Below are 18,807 nucleotides of genomic sequence, written 5' to 3'. Positions count from 1 at the left end.
AAGATGTGTCTAAAGATGTTTTTTAAAAATGGCTACAGACTCGGCAGCACAAATTGAGATCAGCAGGTCATTCCACCAGGTGGGAACGGTCCAGGAAAATGTCTGTGAGAGCGATTTCATGCCTCTTTGGGATGGAACCACGAGGCGCTGCTCACTCGCAGAATGCAAGCTTCTGGAGGGTGTGTAAGTCTGAACAAGCGAGTTTAGGTATATTGGTGCAGAGCCAGTGGTTGTTTTGTAGGCGAGAACTAGTGCCTTGAATTTGATGCGAGCAGCCATTGGCAACCAGTGCAGTTTGATGAAGAGAGGCGTAACATGCGCTCTCTTCGGCTCATTAAAGACCACTCTCGCCGCTGCATTCTGAATCAGCTGCAAGGGTTTGATAGTGCAAGCTGGAATATATATATGGAATATATATATATATATTAGTGTGATTTATGCAAGCTACCAACATTGTCTGTCCTGACAAAAACGTAGTAGCCTTGGAGCATTTAAAAAAAAAAAAACGACTCAAGGCTAGATTAAAAGGAAGTGACTCCAGGCAATTTTTGTCAGGACTGATGTTCACCCCTGCAAACTCTACAGGCTAGAAGACTGTTAAAGACAGTTACCCGGGCCGCCTTTCAGAGAGGCATCCATTATCACAAGCTTGCGACATGGTGAACACATCCTATGGAAATAACCTGGGACTGGGAACATATGACCCATCAACATGCAGTAAAGACCCACCATGACAGACAGGCACGAGAGATCAAACACAAGTGAGAGGCAGCCATAAGTTCAAATCCCCTCAGAAAATGGTGTGCTGCTTGGGCGAGAGAGAGCTCTTCTGGAGGTTCCCATTAATTAGTGTCCCCTGAAATCTCAGTGGAACCAGGGCAGCATCAGTCCACTTTGTGAATGTGCAAAGTGCTAAAGCGAGGCTGAAAGGAAGCACCAAATAATTGGAATGCTTTGCCTCCAAAAACACACCTGAAAAACATCGTCTGTCTCTTTACAATCTGAATGTGAACGTATGAGTCTTTAACATCCATCATGACAAACCAGTTGCCTAGTTGAATCTGCAAGGCTCTCCATGGCTGGAGAGCATCCGAAAAGTAGCCTAGAAATCTAGACACACCCCAGCGGCAGCAAATCTAATTTGCAGCCAGGTTAGTCTAGCAACTCTCCATTGGATTGTGAGCTGAAAAAAAAACTCTTGTCAGGCCAGTCACATCGTGTATGGAGTCTTAACATAATGCTGGCAGGGTTGTGACAGTTCTGTGACTCCGCATGCTACTTATAAACAAAGAAGCTGGCGAACACCGGCCTTTCGAATCGGCATTGGCCGCGACTCTGGAAGACTTCGCTTTTCCTTTGAGAAAAGAACAAAGAACAGTACTGATGTAATTCTTAAGAATGGAAGATGTGCTCTGAGTTTTGCTGACCAGATATGCGGAAGTTTAATCTGTCAACTAGCTCCGCTTCACCTTCTTTGTTGCTCTGGTTGGTTGAAGGACTATCATATTGCATGCAGAGGGACTTTGAAAGACAACCGTTTATCCCAACTCACGGATTGAGCCCTGCCAATGGTGAGTTCCTAGACCCAACGTCTTGATGTGGGTCTAGCATCAGACAAGGTCATGCCGAACTCCTATGTGTCTGAAGTAACAGTTAAAAGAACATTATCCAGCCAATGAATTCCATGGGGGAATTCATGCAGGTGCCATACCCAGGCAAGAGAGAGGGAGAATCCCGTTCACTCTCCATAAACTTGTATTTGCCCAACCTCAAAAACAGAGTATACGAGTCAGCTTTCTTCACTTGCTGTAAGAATAAGAGCACAGCATTTAAAGGGAAATCCTCACACAGAGACCAGTGATACGTAATAAGCAGCATGGCTCTAGTGTGAGCAACGGCAAGGTTCTTCACACACATTCTGTGAGTGTCACCACTGACTATAAAGCAAAAACACACAGAAATGCACTTCATAAAATCCATGCTGTTGTTCACCATGAGGAGAAAATAATTCTGCTCAGTGTAGATGCTGAAGCATGCAAAGCGAACAAGAGCACGGGCCAGAATCACTTCTTAAAGAACAAGAAATCAGAGAAGAAATGCTTGTATAGTGTGAGTGGCACAGTTTCTCTTAAAGTCTGCATTAATTGTTGTGATTCTATACAGAATTCAGACCACCGCAAGTGTGCAAATAGCATCAGCTACTGATGCAGCATCGACTGGACCTATGAAATAAGACACAAACGTTAATGGGTTTCTAAAAAAAATGCTTTCCTGTTTGTACTGGTTCTTTTGATTGTTGTTTTCTAAACTTCTTCCCTCTCACCAACTGAATTCATGCAACCAGATAGGCAAGGCAATGTAAGATTTTTATATAGCACATTTCATACACAATGGCAATTACAGGTGCTTTACATATAAATGAATTAAAATAATGATATCATATGCATAAGAAATAAGAATACCATGTGTACGAGTTAAAAAATAAAGCATGGATAATTAAAACAGTTGTAAAGGGAATTAAAAAAATAAAAATAATATGGAAATTCCTATCTGCCTGATTTTCTAAATGTGGGTACCCCTATCTAAGATGGAAGAGATGGAGAAGGTTTGCAATGTCTCCTGGACCTTACAAGTCGGTCCAACAAGTCGGATGTAACCTATGCCTCACAAGGGCTTCTCCTTTCTTGAGTCTGCTTCTTTGCACTGTCTGCTACCGTTTTACCATTAACAAGCAGAATGAAGCGAAGCACACTGCTCTCATTTTCCAATCTCTTCCTGTCGGACAGCCCTGACCAAAAAAATAAATAAAAATTGTAAAGAGAATTTAAAATAATAAAATGATGACAATAACCAAAAAAAAAAAAACTAAAGATAAGAACAAAGGTAACATAAAACAGATAAAAAGAATAAAAAGATGATACATAGTTAAGATAAGGTGCAATCCGCCAGACGTACAGTGGCACAGTGCTCATTCAGTAAATGCACAGCTAAACAGATGTGTTTTGTGTCTCGATGTGAATGTGGCTCCTGTTGGAGCACATCTTTATCTGTTCAGGAATCTGGTTTCAACTGCGTCTGGCATAATAGCTAAAAGCAGACTCCTTGCTTTGAGGGAACTCTTGGTATTTCTAACTGACTTGATCCTGATGATCTGAGTGATTTGTTGGGTTTGTATTTAATCTGCTTAATTACAATGTATTGAGGTCCTAGGTCATTGAGTGATTTATAAATTGGTAATAGTACTTTAAAATTGGTCATAAGTGTAACTAGAAGCCAGTGTAAAGACCTGAGGACTGATGTGATATGATCATATTTTCTGGATCTGCTCAGAATCCTGGCAGCAGAGTCCATTACAATAGTCCACCCTGCTGGTGATGAAAGCACAAGCGAGTTTCTCTAAGTCTTGCCTGGAAACAAAGCATATAATTATTGCTATATTTTTCAGATCATAGTATGCTGATTTAGTTATTGCTTTGGCATGACTAATGAAACTCAGGACTGACTCCAAAATCACTCCAAGATTACTGACTTGATTTTTTTTTTAGACCTTTAGCCTCAAGATGTGTTCAGCTTGAAAATTTCATCTTTGTTTCCAAATGTAATGATTTCAGATTTGTCTTTGTTTAACTAAAGATAGTTTTGGCACATCCAGTTGTTAACTTCATCAGTGCATTTGCACAGGGAGTCAATGGGGCTATAGTTATTAGATGATAGTGCTAAGTAGATCTGGGTGTCGTCAGCATAGCTGTGGTAAGCAATTGTGTTATTTATCATTATTTGGGTCAGTGACAGCATATACAGGTTGAACAGGAGTGGTGCAAGAATTGACTCTTATGGGACTCCCCATGTCAGGGATGTCCACTCAGACTTATGGTCTCCTATACTCACATAATAACCTCTCTCTTCTAAGTATGACCAGAACCATTTGAGGACCATTTTAGAAAGCCTGACCCAGTTTTCCAGCCTGTCAAGAAGTATGTTCTTGTGTGTTGAATGCAGCACTGAGGTTCAGTTGTACCAGAATTGATGTTTTGCCTGTATCAGTATTTAAGCAAATATAATTTATTATCTTTATGCGCTCTATGCAGTCGGAAACCAGATTGAAAATTCTTAAAGTAAGAGTCTAAAGGGTTTGTTAGACTCTCTACAGTAGCAAAAAGTGTGTGCATGTTGTTACTGTTTCTGTTTATAATATTTGGGAATAAGGTCTGTCTAGCTTTGCCTAGTTCCATATTAAAAGCATTTATTTTCATTATTTGCACTGCTGTTGATATCAAAATGTCCAGCTGGATAAGGTCAATTCTTCTGTTTCTCTCTTGTCTTTGAGTTCTCCACTTCCTCCTAACCTTAGTGTGCCAGGGATGCCAACTGAGATGCATGCGGATATGGACTGATATTGGCACAGTTCTGTAAGCCTGCCTTCAAACCTGCCAGTGGGCATGCTATACTTTCTGTTCCTCGCCATCTCTCTCACCCTCCTTTTGCTTTGCCATGTGTGTTGGTTTTGTATAATTTGTGATTAATGATTAAACAGAACTCAAAGCCTCGAACTTCAAAGCCTCCCTCTATGAAAATAGTTTTGTGCTTCCCAGCCTTCAAGTTTACTAAACCATGATAAAAAAGTCCAGGGTAGTGTCTAAATTTAAGTTCTACACATTGCCTTGGAGTTGGCTTAAACATGTTGTTTCCTATGAACTTGTTCAATAGACCTAGATCCTGAATAGGAACTATAACACCTGATGTTCTGTATCATTATCTGTATCTGTATCATGTTCGGATTTATTGTGGTTAGTGCTGGGCGGTATAACCAAATATCTGTATCATGGTTTCTTTTCTAATTTCTTCTTCTTCTTCTTCTTCTTCTTCTTCTTCTTCTTCTTCTTCTTCTTCTTCTTCTTCTTCTTCTTCTTCTTCTTCTTCTTCTTCTTCTTCTTCTTCTTCTTCTTCTTCTTCTTCTTCTTCTTCTTCTTCTTCTTCTTCTTCTTCTTCTTCTTCTTCTTCTTCTTCTTCTTCTTCTTCTTCTTCTTCTTCTTCTTCTTCTTCTTCTTCTTCTTCTTCTTCTTCTTCTTCTTCTTCTTCTTCTTCTTCTTCTTCTTCTTCTTCTTCTTCTTCTTCTTCTTCTTCTTCTTCTTCTTCTTCTTCTTCTTCTTCTTCTTCTTCTTCTTCTTCTTCTTCTTCTTCTTCTTCTTCTTCTTCTTCTTCTTCTTCTTCTTCTTCTTCTTCTTCTTCTTCTTCTTCTACTACTACTACTACTACTACTACTACTACTACTACTACTACTACTACTACTACTACTACTACTACTACTACTACTACTACTACTACTACTACTACTACTACTTCTACTACTTCTACTACTTCTACTTCTTCTACTTCTTCTACTTCTTCTACTTCTTCTACTTCTTCTACTTCTACTTCTTCTACTTCTTCTACTTCTTCTTCTACTTCTACTTCTTCTACTACTTCTACTTTAAGATATACATTAATCTGTGAAATAGTAATATATTCTCATAATTCAAGTTAGACCACATTTTTATTTTGGTAGGCTGTAATGGAGACCATTGAGTTTTGTGTGTTTTAATAAACTGTATTATTGTTGTTATTACTACTTCTACTACTAATACTACTAGAAGTACAGTCTACCGTGCAATGCTAATATTAAATTTAATATTCACATACACTAATCCATATAATAATTTGATATATTGTACAGCCCTACTTTTGATTTATTCTGCCAAAATTCTGTGATGTTCTGCTTTATCCAGATTCCATTATGCTGTCCAATTTTTCCGCTCAATTGTAGGGCTCTACATGGTTTTTGCCATATCAAAGCTTTGTCGGTTATTTATTGTTGTGCTAAGATAACCATTAATAAGGTGGGAATGCATTGAATAGATGTTACTTCTCAGTATACTCTACATAGGCCTTTTCATGGTCCCCAAATAGATGAAGCAATTGTTTGCAATTTGAAAAATGCATATGCAAAATTTAAACGGGTATACCATCTGAAGCAGTATACTGCCCAGCACTAATTGTGCTTTAATTTTACATGCTCAGTGGTGTTTCTATGTCATAAAGGCACTAGGAGCTGCAGATAGTTACAGGCTTTAATTTTGTGTACTTGTCATACTGGATTTTGAAATTATTTCTTTGTGCATATTAATAACCCACAGACAAATTTAAAATGTCATATGCTGGCTAAATATTTTTAAGCTTGTCTCTGTTGTTATGCAATCATGTGATTCCAGCTCTCCTCAGTAGGAGTCCTTTCACAGGAATTAAGGTCCTCGGAAAGAGGACTAGTGAATATTTCTATGTTAAGCTGATTGTGTTTTATAACAGTGAATGTGAAAATGAATAATGAATGTCTGCATTAAAACAGCCCTGTTAAAAGCCCTGTAGATTTAAATCCACACAAAACATTTAAATCAAACGCTTGCATATATTGTCATAATAGTGTATATGAAAGCTGTGTTTCTGTTTTAGGTAATTGGGGATTTAGTAAGACTTCTGGTTAAGGTTGCCAGGGTGATGTCAGGCAGATGGTGTTTATGGGTAGAGGGATTTGAAGAGGGATTTATGCTCATTTGTGCTCTGGCTTTGCCTTCCTTGTAGTTACCACTAAATGAAAACTGGCAACCACAATCATTGGCTTAAATGTTCTACTAATCCTTTTTATATTATTCATAGCGCATATGCTACCAGAAAACACTTGTTGTGAAAGTAGATTGATTCTTGGGAAATGAGGGTTTTCTTTCCAAAAAATTCCAGACATATTGATTGGGGAAATTAAAGACCTGAGAAGTGGTCATTGCATTAATGACAGTATATCCAAAACATGCCTTCTTTGTTCATCACAGAATAACCAATATTTATGCGTGTCACGGTTTTATTATTATTATTATTATTATTATTATTATTATTATTATTATTATTATTATTATTATTATTATTATTATTATTATTAAGGCTAGCATTAATGGCCAGCAGCTCTAACGAGATTCTACGGACACATAAAAATGATGAGGAATTGGCCACCAATTCTCCAAAACTAACAAAACATTTTTAGGAATTGCCATAAGAGTATGTTGAGGGTTCGTAAATAAAGTGGTGTGTTTGTTTTAATGAAACAAACTCAAAAATATGATGCCAATTTTCTGTAGTTTTTCTGTAATTCTAGAGTTTTTCTGTAATTTTAAATAAGATTGCTAACATGTATTTCTTATTGCTCACCCACCCCTACTCAGCTTGTTTGAAAGTACATTTTGTGCTGTTTATGCCGACTAATTTCAGTGGTCCCTGTGCAGTTGTTTGGCTCTGGGTTCATTCTATTTGAACACTGTTCAACGCAGCTTAATTCAGTTCCAAAAATATGGCCCTATTTTTCAGCAAGAGTCCCAACAAAGCAGCAGGTCCCATCTTTTAGAGTTCTGTGGATGGATGTGTTCCAGATCCCACTGTTTTGATTAAATAAAATAGATTTGCTCAGTTTTTATGCATGTTACGTGTTCTTTGTGGCAGTTTTTCTAAAATTAGATCCTCTTCCTAAAAAACAAGAAGAATGGCAAAATATCACATTTCTTACAGTATCAAAATATATCATATTATAACCTCTATATCTTGAGGCGTGAAGGGCTATACATGCTTTCTTGTACTCTTCTGTTTGTCAGTAAATTGGAGTATGACAGAAATGGAATGGGCATATATACTGTATGAAGACGGCATCAGTGATTAATAGGTTCTATTTGCTCTAAGCTATGGAACTTGCAGGATGTTTTAATTGAAGCCATGATCATGTCTTGTGCTGTTGTAGTGGGAAAGAATCTGCTTTCCCCCTTTTTTACTTCCTCTGTTGGTGTGCTGGGAAAGTGCTGACAGGAATGTAGCCTTGCCAGCCTGGTGCCCTCACCCACGCCGCAACCATGAGGAGCTTAAACTTCCCTCTGCCTCTACAGCACTTAAGTCATTCCAAATCTGTTGGTATGCCGCTATACACGCAACAGCCCACAGTTTTCAAGAACAGCAAATTTTGTTTTTAATTTATTTAATCACATATAACAACACTTAAAAGTATACTTCACCAATTTGCATTTAGCTTTGTATCAGTAGAAACTCTGTAGTATATTTAAATGACCGTGCTTTCCTCCCTCATGTCCCCCTGAGAAGAGAGATTTCTATATTTGTGTCTGGAAAAAAACCTCTCATGATGCAAAACCTCGCTATAGACTACAGCCTAGTAGTAGGTGCTAGTTCCGCATGTTTTCAACCCGCCTATAGGGAGTGAGATCTCACTTACAGAATGTACAAATCGTGTCATACATCTTTTTTGAAGCAGAGCTAATAGACTCTTGCTCTGTGGAGTATAATGATGCAAAAGTGAGGAAATTTTCCCACTGGTTAATCGACAGGCTTTTTTTTAAATCACAAATTTTAAACCAAAAGTAAAATGTGCACGGTCACTCAAGCATTCATAATGGAGCGGTTTGGAGCAAAGCGAGTTTTATTGAGGTTTTTTTAGGATGCTGTGTCGATGAGGCATTTATTAGATCAGAATATTCGAAAGATCTGAGTCATCATGCTGTAGACTGGTATATTGAGGATGTCATGTCGATGAGGCAATTTCAGTGGGGAGTCTAATTGACACAGTCTCTGCAGACTTGTAATGATATTCTAGGTATTATCAGCTGGGCATAATTTTGAATCCGCAATAGACGTGATGGAGTATAATGCGTTAAGAGATCGTTCAGTTACTGGGGAGCTAAGCCATTTAGTGCTTTGTAAGTAATAAGCAAGATTTTAATATGTATGCAATGTTTAATAGGGAGCCACTGTACCGTACAGTGAACCGGGCTAATAGGTTTCGAGCAGCTGGGTTTTGGATTAGCCGCAATTTATTTAGTAAGCAAGCAGGGCAACCACCCAGTAGAGCATTACAATAATCTAGCCATGAGGTAATTTACGCATGAACTAACTGATCAGCATTTTGCATTGAAAGCATGTGCCATAATTTAGATATATTTTTAAGAAGGTAGAATGCAGTTTTAATGCATGCTTTCAAATGAAAAAATTACTATTAACGAGCATACCCAGGTTCGTAACTAACGATGAGGACTTGATAGAGCAGCCATCAAGTGTTAGGCAGTATTCTAGGTTATTAGGTTATTAAGTTGCAGGAAATTACTAGGCATCCATTTTTTATATCAACTTTGCATTCCGTTAATTGGTAGGTTTCATCAGGGTGTGAAGAAATAGAGCTGAGTATCATCAGCATAACAAGTAAGGGATAATGTACACCCAGCCAGTTGTTATCGCAGAATAAAACCAGACAGAGTGATCAGCATCACTCTGAAGGGGTTTATTCTGCGATAACAACCGGCTGGGTGTACATTATCCCACTTATTACACGGCTACTATTCTCAAATAAATTAGACACAAAATATTGTCTTGAGTTTAAATATTTTATTAGCTCTTACGCAAACCTTCCGCAAAGAAAAACAGTTCCAACCTGCTTTAATCCTTTATCTATTACTGAAGATTTGCCATATGCCCTTGCTAAATGTTGAAAATTAATGCTGAAAGAGTTAGTTCACCCAAAAATGAAACCAAGCCTATTATTTACTCACCCTCAAGTTATCATAGGTGTATGACATTCTTCTTTCAGACAAATATAATCGGAGTTGTATTTAAAAAGTCCAAGCTAACGTTAATCCAAGCAGTAGTTGTAGTTGTCTTTCATTGTAACCCACGGCTGTTTAAGCAACAAGATGGCGCCAGCGTTAAGCATTGAAGTAGTACCGGTCAAGATAACTCGTAGTACCCGGATGAGCGGGTGTTATTTGGGAATAACATACCGCTGGAATGTGCGATTGACCAATCAGAATCAAGTATTTCACAGAGCCGTGTAATAATGAAAACTAACACTATGCTAATGATATCAGTGGTAGGGTGAAAAGCAACAGTTCTAGTACTGAGCCTTGCGGTACTCCATACTAAAATGTAAAAATCTTGATACTGTCATATAACATGGATGTCATATAACACTGTAAAAAATGAATGTAAAAATTAATAAACTGAAACAGAATATGTTAATGTTAGACATTAGATTAATTTGGTAGACTATAGCCTGGCTCCGCCCTCATATATACTTCTGCTAAATTTTCATTTTCCTTCAGGATGTCTGGGATTGCAGTATATTCTCTAGTTTTCTCTGATCAAATTTTAACCAGTCCAATTAGCGAAGAGAGAGTGGCTGCGAAAGATGACATTGATCTTGTGTGGTACAGTCTATGGTTTGAGTTGGCATACATCACGACCAAACGTTAGGTATTGGTTATGGTAGATTTAGAGTGGCTCTGGACAGATCCAATAGTTCTTCAAACTTCAACATAGTACCTGACTTCAAGGAAGTTAACATTTGTTAATGGAGATTGGCCAGACTCTCAGTACAAATTAAATGAAATCTCTGTACAGATGACCAGACTAGTTACACTAGGGTTGTTTAGTTGTTTTTGTGTTAAACCTCAGAATTGATAGTATCGTACCAGAGGCAACATTTTGGTTTTAATCCAACCTAGTCTTTTGGTGTGCCTGGTAAGGTCTTAGTCATGTTATTCAGGAACATGTTTGTCTTTCTAGGCGTTGTGCAGTAACCGTCAGTTTGTATTTGATGTAATTTCTCATTTTAGACAAATCCTTGGGTAAAGATGATGTTTCAGTAGGATTAAAGTAAAGCAAATACATTTAAGACACTTCTCGAATAAAAAAAATATATAAGGATAATAAGCTTTCAACCTCTCTCACCTCAGATCACCTCTGCTAATTGAAGTACTGGAAGATGTACCTAAAACTAGTGCAATAAAGATTGCTCCTCTTTCTCCTGAGAGTACACAAGCTGAATTGTATGTGTACTGCTCTCTGAATGTCTGCTTGGTGTCACATATGTACCCCAAAAATGATTGACAGTTAAATTCCATGGCTCTCTGATCAGGATGATCCAGTGTGAAGGTAATACATTTGAGTATACTCCAAAGAACCTTTTATGCTAAAAATGTTCTATAATGACAAGAAAGAACCCTTTTGGCACTTAAAAATGGTTCTATATAGAACCTTTTAGGGGTTCCAAATACATAGCACTAATAGAACCTTTAAAGCTTTTAAGGTCCCCATGTTAATCTAATCCATTCCAAATAGGGCTATAGATTATCATGGCACCCTGTACAAAGGCACTGCATGTCACTTATTATTAGATTAATGTTTGGGTGTGGTTATAGCCATTTTCATGACGTTTTTTCCTCTTACAGGGCCACCAAGTAGCCAATCATCATATTTTTTTTTCAAATGACCGAAGTTTGAGCTCAGTGGCATGTGACCCGAGTTTTTCTTCATGCTCGAAACCCCTAAATAAATATTTATTTAGCTATAACCTAGAAACATACTTTTCAAGTCCCATTTGTTGACATGGATGTATTAGCCAGCTTACATGAAAGATATGCATTATGCAATATGCATTTTACATCATGCATTAATATTTGAAAAATGCAACTGTACCTTGTACCTTGTACCATTTTAGTTCATAGTGGATTAACTAATGTTAACAGATCAAAATAAAAAAATGACACTAAAAATGTACTCTTAAATGCCACAATTTTTCCACTAAAGTTTCATGCCTCAAATTTAGCAATATGAAGAAAATAATGTTCATTTGTAATCTAATCTCTGATGGATCTGATGCTCCGACACTCAAAAGTAGATAGTATTCTCTGTGATAAAGAGGAATCGACCCGGTCTGGCCACAATGCTAGCATGATATTTTATAAATGAGCTGCTGCTTTGGTTTGCAGTGATACGAGAGAATTTCCTTTTAAGAAACAATCAGGGAGGAACAGAGGAGCATTTTAAGCCCCAGTGCCAAATACCACAGCCTGTCTCTGAGCTTTGCATTCAATTAGCATGTTTGTGTCCATCACAAGGGAACAAGGACTGTTCTTTATATGACTTTATAAAAAATGATATATCAGAATAGCCCACGTAGTGTATGTTCATAAACCATTGGATTAATAAAGCTGTATTTAACAGCTGAAGACATGAAGTGGTTTTAGAAACCATGTTTAGTAATCTTTACATATGCTACTGACCCATGACTTTCACTCAGTTTTGACAATGGATATGTATTTTAGCCTATAGCTGTTGTGTGTCTATCGATTAGAATGGGGAAACCTTCAATGAAACAACTCCCTCTTGTTAAATGTGGTTCTATTTAAATAAAACAGCTCAAAGCCCATTGCTCGGAACACATTTCATCGCGCAATGCTCCTCAGACAAATGCTTTTGGTCACCTCATGATGTGAAACTTCTAATAATTATTTTCATGCAGGCAATCGGTTTTGCAACAGAGATTTAGAACGTCTTGGGTAATTTCTGGCATCCATAGGAACTAACAGTTAGATGATTCTTATGAGTAGCATTTCCCTGCTTCTAAAATTCTCTCAAAACACAAAGTCTATGTTATTTTAATGAAGGAAAAAACTATTCTCTTTTATTTTATTTTGAAATTCCTGCTTGGGAAAGTGTGCTTACATTTTCCACATCCTCTTACAGCATTTTGGAAATTGGAAGTCATGGGAATAAAGGGTCAAAGTCATTCAATACAACCACTGGACTAGGATTGTATTTTTCTTTTGGTCGTTTCAGGAACACCAATGGCACTCAAATTTGCTGCAATCATTTCCCTAAATGTCATTTGTGTGGAAATATTTCATAATCTGTAAACATGACATTAACACAGGCCAGAGACGGGGCAGGCTGAATCCGGACGTAAAGAGGAAAGGACAGATTCCCTGGCAGAGAAAATAATGTATCAGTCAGCTAACTGTTCGCAAAGCTTTAAATATTGGAAGAAAAAAATAGAAATTGAGGGTGAGGGTTGAGGGTGGGGGATTATATAAATATATCTCTAAAGAGAACTGACTGTATTCAGAAAAGTTTTGATTGCATTTGCTTTACCTCTTACATCCAGATAATGGCTATTTAAGTTGTGTTTATAATCAATAAACATCTCTGCTTTGTGTACAGCAGTAATGAAAGGAACACAATCGCTGTTGTTCCATAAGTGCCACCTACTGTTAGAGAGTGAATTTTCATTTTCATTCAGTCTGTCTGCTGTTTTTGTTTTTTTTCCAGGTATGTTTTATGTAGCATAATTTCACAAAGTTAAAGTTAAGACCTTTTTTTTTTTTTTTGCTTTAAATCCTAAAAATTTAACAATCTAATAACTCTTACCTACATATAGCATCTTTGTTTGGATTGTGATTAAAATGCAGTAGTTGCCTCTCGTTACACCTTCATCATAACTATTTGCGTGTGCATTCACAGCCTTTTGTTTTTTGCAAATGTATTTTGTAAAAAAAAAAAAAAAAAAAAAAAAAATATATATATATATATATATATATATATATATATATATATATATATATATATATATATATATATATATATATATATATATATATATATATATATATATATATATATATTTTTTTTTTTTTTTTTTGTGTTCGCCTATCTATATCTGATTAATCTCATATAGGATGCATTTGGTTAAGAATTAGAGTGGTAGTTAAGTGTACGGTGATCAGGTTCAGTATGCAGCTCAAACAGCTGTCCACTACTAATAATGACTATGATTGGGAGTGTCATATCATAACATTATAAAGAGAGTAATATTGTAGTAAAACATTATGAACTATTGGGTTTAGTTTTTTTAATTTAGGTTGCTACAGGATGAGCATGTCCACAACAAATTCACGCATTCTGAATAACACACAACTTAGTTCAAGTTCACTTATACATTGTAACTTGCATGTCATTTGTAATATTGTGTTTATTTTGTATACATCTGATAGTCTTATATATGATGCATTTCTTTGATAATGTAATAACGTTCTAGCAAAGAGCTTCAGTGTACCGTGTTCATTCAGCACGTACCTGATAACAGCAATGCATGACTATTAATAACTCTGACTGGGACTGTCATATTACATAACATTAATTAAAAAAATACTATTTTAATAAATCTTTGTGAATTATTTAGTTGCCGTTTTCAGCATGTTTTTCTATGAAAAGCGCATCCACACATTCTGAATAACAGATATGAGGCAGTGTTGGTGACGTAGTATTAGTTTTTTATAATTTAATTAAATGATCAATTACACAAACTCATTTTATATTCCTTTATTTAGATTAAAAACCCTTCTCATCCATTTGATGAGGAACATGGCGTTTTGAGCAGCATTTGCACACCCTGTCATGTTGTTGGCTATAAGCCATTGCTGTAGACGCATATTGCAGTAAAATCAATTCATTGATCTTTAATTTAAACGGCGATCAATTATAGGAATTTGTGTACATTTACATTCCTAGGTAAATGTAAATGACAAAAGGAATCAAATCACATTTATGATGTTAACAAATAAACCAAGACTAGTTTTGAGTCAAAAGATCAAGTCATGGCCATGGCCAACCTGTTAGTGATGTCTCATTTATTGCATGATTTGGTAAATCTGTCACAGCCACCATTTAAATGTTTATATTTTATCAACACATTGGAGGAGAAGCAAAGCTGTATTCGAAGAAATGTTGCCATTTAAATCCCTGCCACTTTTTCATAACAGTTAAGATATCCTTAACTTGTGAGACCGCAAGAAGTCTGAGTAACAAGAAAAAACTTCAACAGATACTGAATGACATTGTATTTAACAAAAATCTGCAATTTTCTGACCACCCTAACCTTTTAAGCATATCAGAAATTAAATTAATGTGCTTTCTATCTTTTTTCCTTCCAGCTGTGCCGTTTCCCCCAAGCCACCGACTGACTGTGAAGGAAGTGTTTGACAGTGAGGGCAAACCCAAAGTAGATGTCCTAAAGGCCCACCTCACCAAAGAGGGGCGTGTGGAGGAGAGTGTGGCACTGCGATTAATTGGTGATGGAGCTGCAATTCTCCGTTCTGAGAAGAACCTCCTGGACATAGAGGCCCCAGTAACAGGTGAGTGATTCTTCAGATTCTGTGCTGAGACACCAGTGAAGACTCTGTTTTCCTGTTAAACATTAATGCTATAATATACTATAATGTTGAATATACATTCAACATTATAGTATAATTGAAAACTTCTATCAGCTTCACCATTTATTAGGCTTAAAAAAATACAAATGAAAATTATGTAAACTTAAAACAATCTTTACATAAACCCATTATAATAAATGTAGTTTACCTATGGCCTTCCAACCTGTCTTTTAGGAAATATACAGGAATTGCATAGTTATTAAACAGTCTGCACTGTATAAATAATAAATTAAATATAGATGAATCCTTATTAAAGCTATATTTTATTTAAGTTCTTTGATGAAAAATAAATAAATAACAGCAACTGGTTTATTAGGCTGCTGTGACTTTAAGATAGGGCTGGACAATAATTCAATATCAATATATATCGCGATATAATTTTTTTCAATAACGGTGATATGATTTTTAAACACATTTCCGATATTTCTATATGACTGACGTTCAGGGCTAGGGATGGGTACCGAAAACCGGTATTAAACGGGCCCCGGGGGTGAATTTTGAAAGACCGTTGTATCGATAAGCTCTGACGTTATCGGTTCTGCTGTCGGTACTTTTGAAAATACAGAGAGAGAGAGAGAGAGAGAGAGAGAGAGAGAGAGAGAGAGAGAGAGAGAGAGAGAGAGAGAGAGCGCAAAGGACAGCCGAGGACAGAACTAAATATTCAAACATAGCCTGGTTACACTTTAGATCTGTGATAGTCTAATTTTATTTTTGATTTTGGCTTACAAAATTATAATAAAAATATTTATGTCTAGCGCAACTTAATTCCCTTTGCAGCGGTAGCCTACGCTGTCATTTCTCCATAAAACTCAAACGCAATGACAGAATCAGCACGATCAGTGATTGTTGTAAATACAGTCTAGCTACTTTGGTAGATTGTGGGAAGCATTTAATAATAAAAAGAGCGATTAAACGCACAAAAATGTCCGCAAGAGATTGTTCCCAAGTCGGCGCGCGCTCTGAAACAGCCGCAACGAGACGAGCACTTTCGGTTTCACACTCGCGTCTAAACGATCAAATGTACTCAAACATCTATGTCAAAATGACCGGCTTGGAGAGTCTCTTAAACACAACACAGTTTGTGTCTAAAATGGACGTAGTTATTATGGATATAATTGGGAGAAAATGTAGTCCATGTGCCTATTCGCCTATACTATAGAGCTGCACGTCTGTCTTAAAGAGGCAGCGGTGTAAATAAACATGCTGACGAATTACTGCGAATTAAACAACCAAATGCAAAGAGAAAATCACTCACAGCTCTTGAATGAATAACTTCAGCTTTAATAAGCATTATTTTGGCTATTTATTATAAACTATGCAGTGTTATTTTACATTTGATTACTAGAATTCTTCCTGAAATGAAAGCACTGTGTAGGCTATGTATTTTTGTCAATTGTGTACATATATGTATATATATATATATATATATATATATATATATATATATATATATATATATATATATATATATATATATATATATATATATATATATATATATATATATATATATAAAATCCCTCAAAAAGTATCGATAAGAATACCGTTAAAGTACCGGACCAATAAGCAGTATCGGTAAGAGTAGTAATACCGTTAAAACCTTAACGATACCCATCCCTATTCAGGGCGCATGCCATCAGAAAGAGCAGAACACGATTGGCTTCTTGCGTGATGATGTAGGCCTACACCACGGACACGCAGCCAGTGCTCAGCAGTAGTAGGCTGATCCAACGCGGCACGTTTTAGCTACAAAGAGAGTTTCCCTGACCGCAACACAAATGTGACTGAATGAGCTTCCACAAGTAAGGAGAAATAAATAGTTGATAAGAGAAGAAAGACTAACTTTCTTTAGTGGCGTGGAAGTGGTTCGTCTATCTAAAGCACTATTCGCACGGGATTAGTATTATCTAGGGACCTCTGTGATTTAGAAATGACTCCTCCACATCTGAGTTTTGCGTGGCGCATTCGCACGGGATAAGCAAAGCCTGTGATTTTACTCGAATTTACTGAGTTCTCCCGGATATGATGTTCGTTATAGATAGCTGTATGAAATCATAAACAGGCATCGATATCGTTTTGATTATTTTACAGTAGCCTAATAAATAAATATAATTTCGTTCAGTTAGCGAACAGACGCCATGAACTGAGCTCAGACCAGCGGCAGGAATCAGATTTCATTTATCACGAGTAGGAAGCTGACAATATAGCCTACGGCGGAAGATTCAGTTTCAAAACTAAATGTAAAAGCGCCTATTTAAACAAGATTGTCATTGTACTATACTGTTCTGTTATGTTTTTCATTCAGAACAGTATTGATGTTAATATTAAACACACCATTCAATCAGATTACTCTCAAATTGATACTCATTCTAAAGTGAAAGTATAATCCGTGTGGGCGCGGCTGCACGGGAATTAACGGTGCGCATTATGAATGCAGACTTTATTCTTCGTGAAAGATAAAGATAGAAATGCTCACAGGGAGAAAAAAAGCTTGCAAAAAGTATATACAATCCGCCTAATCCTGGCCAAATCACAGAGATGTCGATTCGCACGGGACTAATGTTATCACAGGACCTCGGTGTTCGGCGAAATATGGTAGGTAGGCTAATTTGCGGGGGAATTTTTACTTTACAAATTACAGACATGGCCGATTCGCACGGGATTAAGATCACAGACATTCTCTGCAATTATTACAAATCACCAGAGGTCCCCAGATAATACGAATCCCGTGCGAATGGGGCTGATATTAAACTTGTGCCGGAGAGGTGCCGACTAGGGGTGTAAGAATACATCGACATAGATGCATCAATCTAATGTCTAACAATACGATGCCAAGCGTTACAAACAATCCATGTAGACTATTTATGTAAGAGGCAAGTGGCACATTTGTTTTAATACTTTCCACATTTGCACACAATGTCATGTATTAACACCAATGCGTTCATTCTCGTTTAAATTACCTTTCAAAGCTTGTGAAAGATGGTCAGACATGGCTTCACGAAAATGTATAATTTTCTCCTGTTTAAAGCCTTGCAAAAAGCAGCGTGCACTCATCTCAAACAGAGCACAAATAGGCCACTGAATTGAGTCTTATTTTATTTATTTTTTTGTGCATCAGTAGATAAAGGTATAGTTTTGGATAAAAGGAGAATATAGCGCTATGAATCGTTCTTCACTGAAATTTATAACTTAAAAGAAAATGCTCAATAAACTGCGTCTGCGAAGTGAGAGTCTTGTTTATTTGATGGTGATTTCACATTTCTTGTTCGTATAAAGGCTAAATACAAATAAAAGGTGAACATTAATTTATTTGTACCGTTTTTATTTCTAAAATATTATATAGTTTTATAGGAGGAGGTTTCATAGACTTGGCAAATTAATTTGTCAGAAGTTTGTAGGTACAGAAATTCTTTGTGGCAGTTCTTGTTAGTTTTTCTAAAGCTTTTACATAGTTCATATCGATATCGAAATTATATCGTATCGACCAAAATTAAGAAATATATCGTGATATAAATTTTGGCCATATCGTCCAGCCCTACTTTAAGATCGCCACTGCCAATGATGCGGATCAGACACGCTGTCACACGCATCTCATTTTCTCTTAAGGATGCTATTCAACTCATTTTACACTGGTCTTATAAGAATAATTGACAAAACTGGCATTTTGGCTTAATTGTGTGCATTTCCA

At 36.6% G+C, this 18,807-nt stretch overlaps 1 protein-coding gene across 3 annotated transcripts in view; it reads left to right on the top strand.

Moving 5' to 3' along the window:
- LOC137060852 (protein phosphatase 3 catalytic subunit alpha) overlaps positions 1 to 18,807 on the top strand; it is a 186,235-nt gene that overhangs the window by 71,212 nt on the left and 96,216 nt on the right. For all 3 annotated transcript variants that reach the window (XM_067432462.1, XM_067432460.1, XM_067432461.1), the window contains exon 2: positions 14,841 to 15,041. In XM_067432462.1, the coding sequence (XP_067288563.1) occupies positions 14,841 to 15,041 (201 nt within the window). The remainder of the gene's footprint in view (positions 1 to 14,840; positions 15,042 to 18,807) is intronic.

Source organism: Pseudorasbora parva, chromosome 1 (assembly GCF_024679245.1).
Source record: "Pseudorasbora parva isolate DD20220531a chromosome 1, ASM2467924v1, whole genome shotgun sequence".
In the NCBI taxonomy this organism is placed as follows: domain Eukaryota; kingdom Metazoa; phylum Chordata; class Actinopteri; order Cypriniformes; family Gobionidae; genus Pseudorasbora; species Pseudorasbora parva.
Note: the sequence above shows the minus strand (reverse complement) of the source record. Positions and strands in the feature narration are given on the sequence as shown.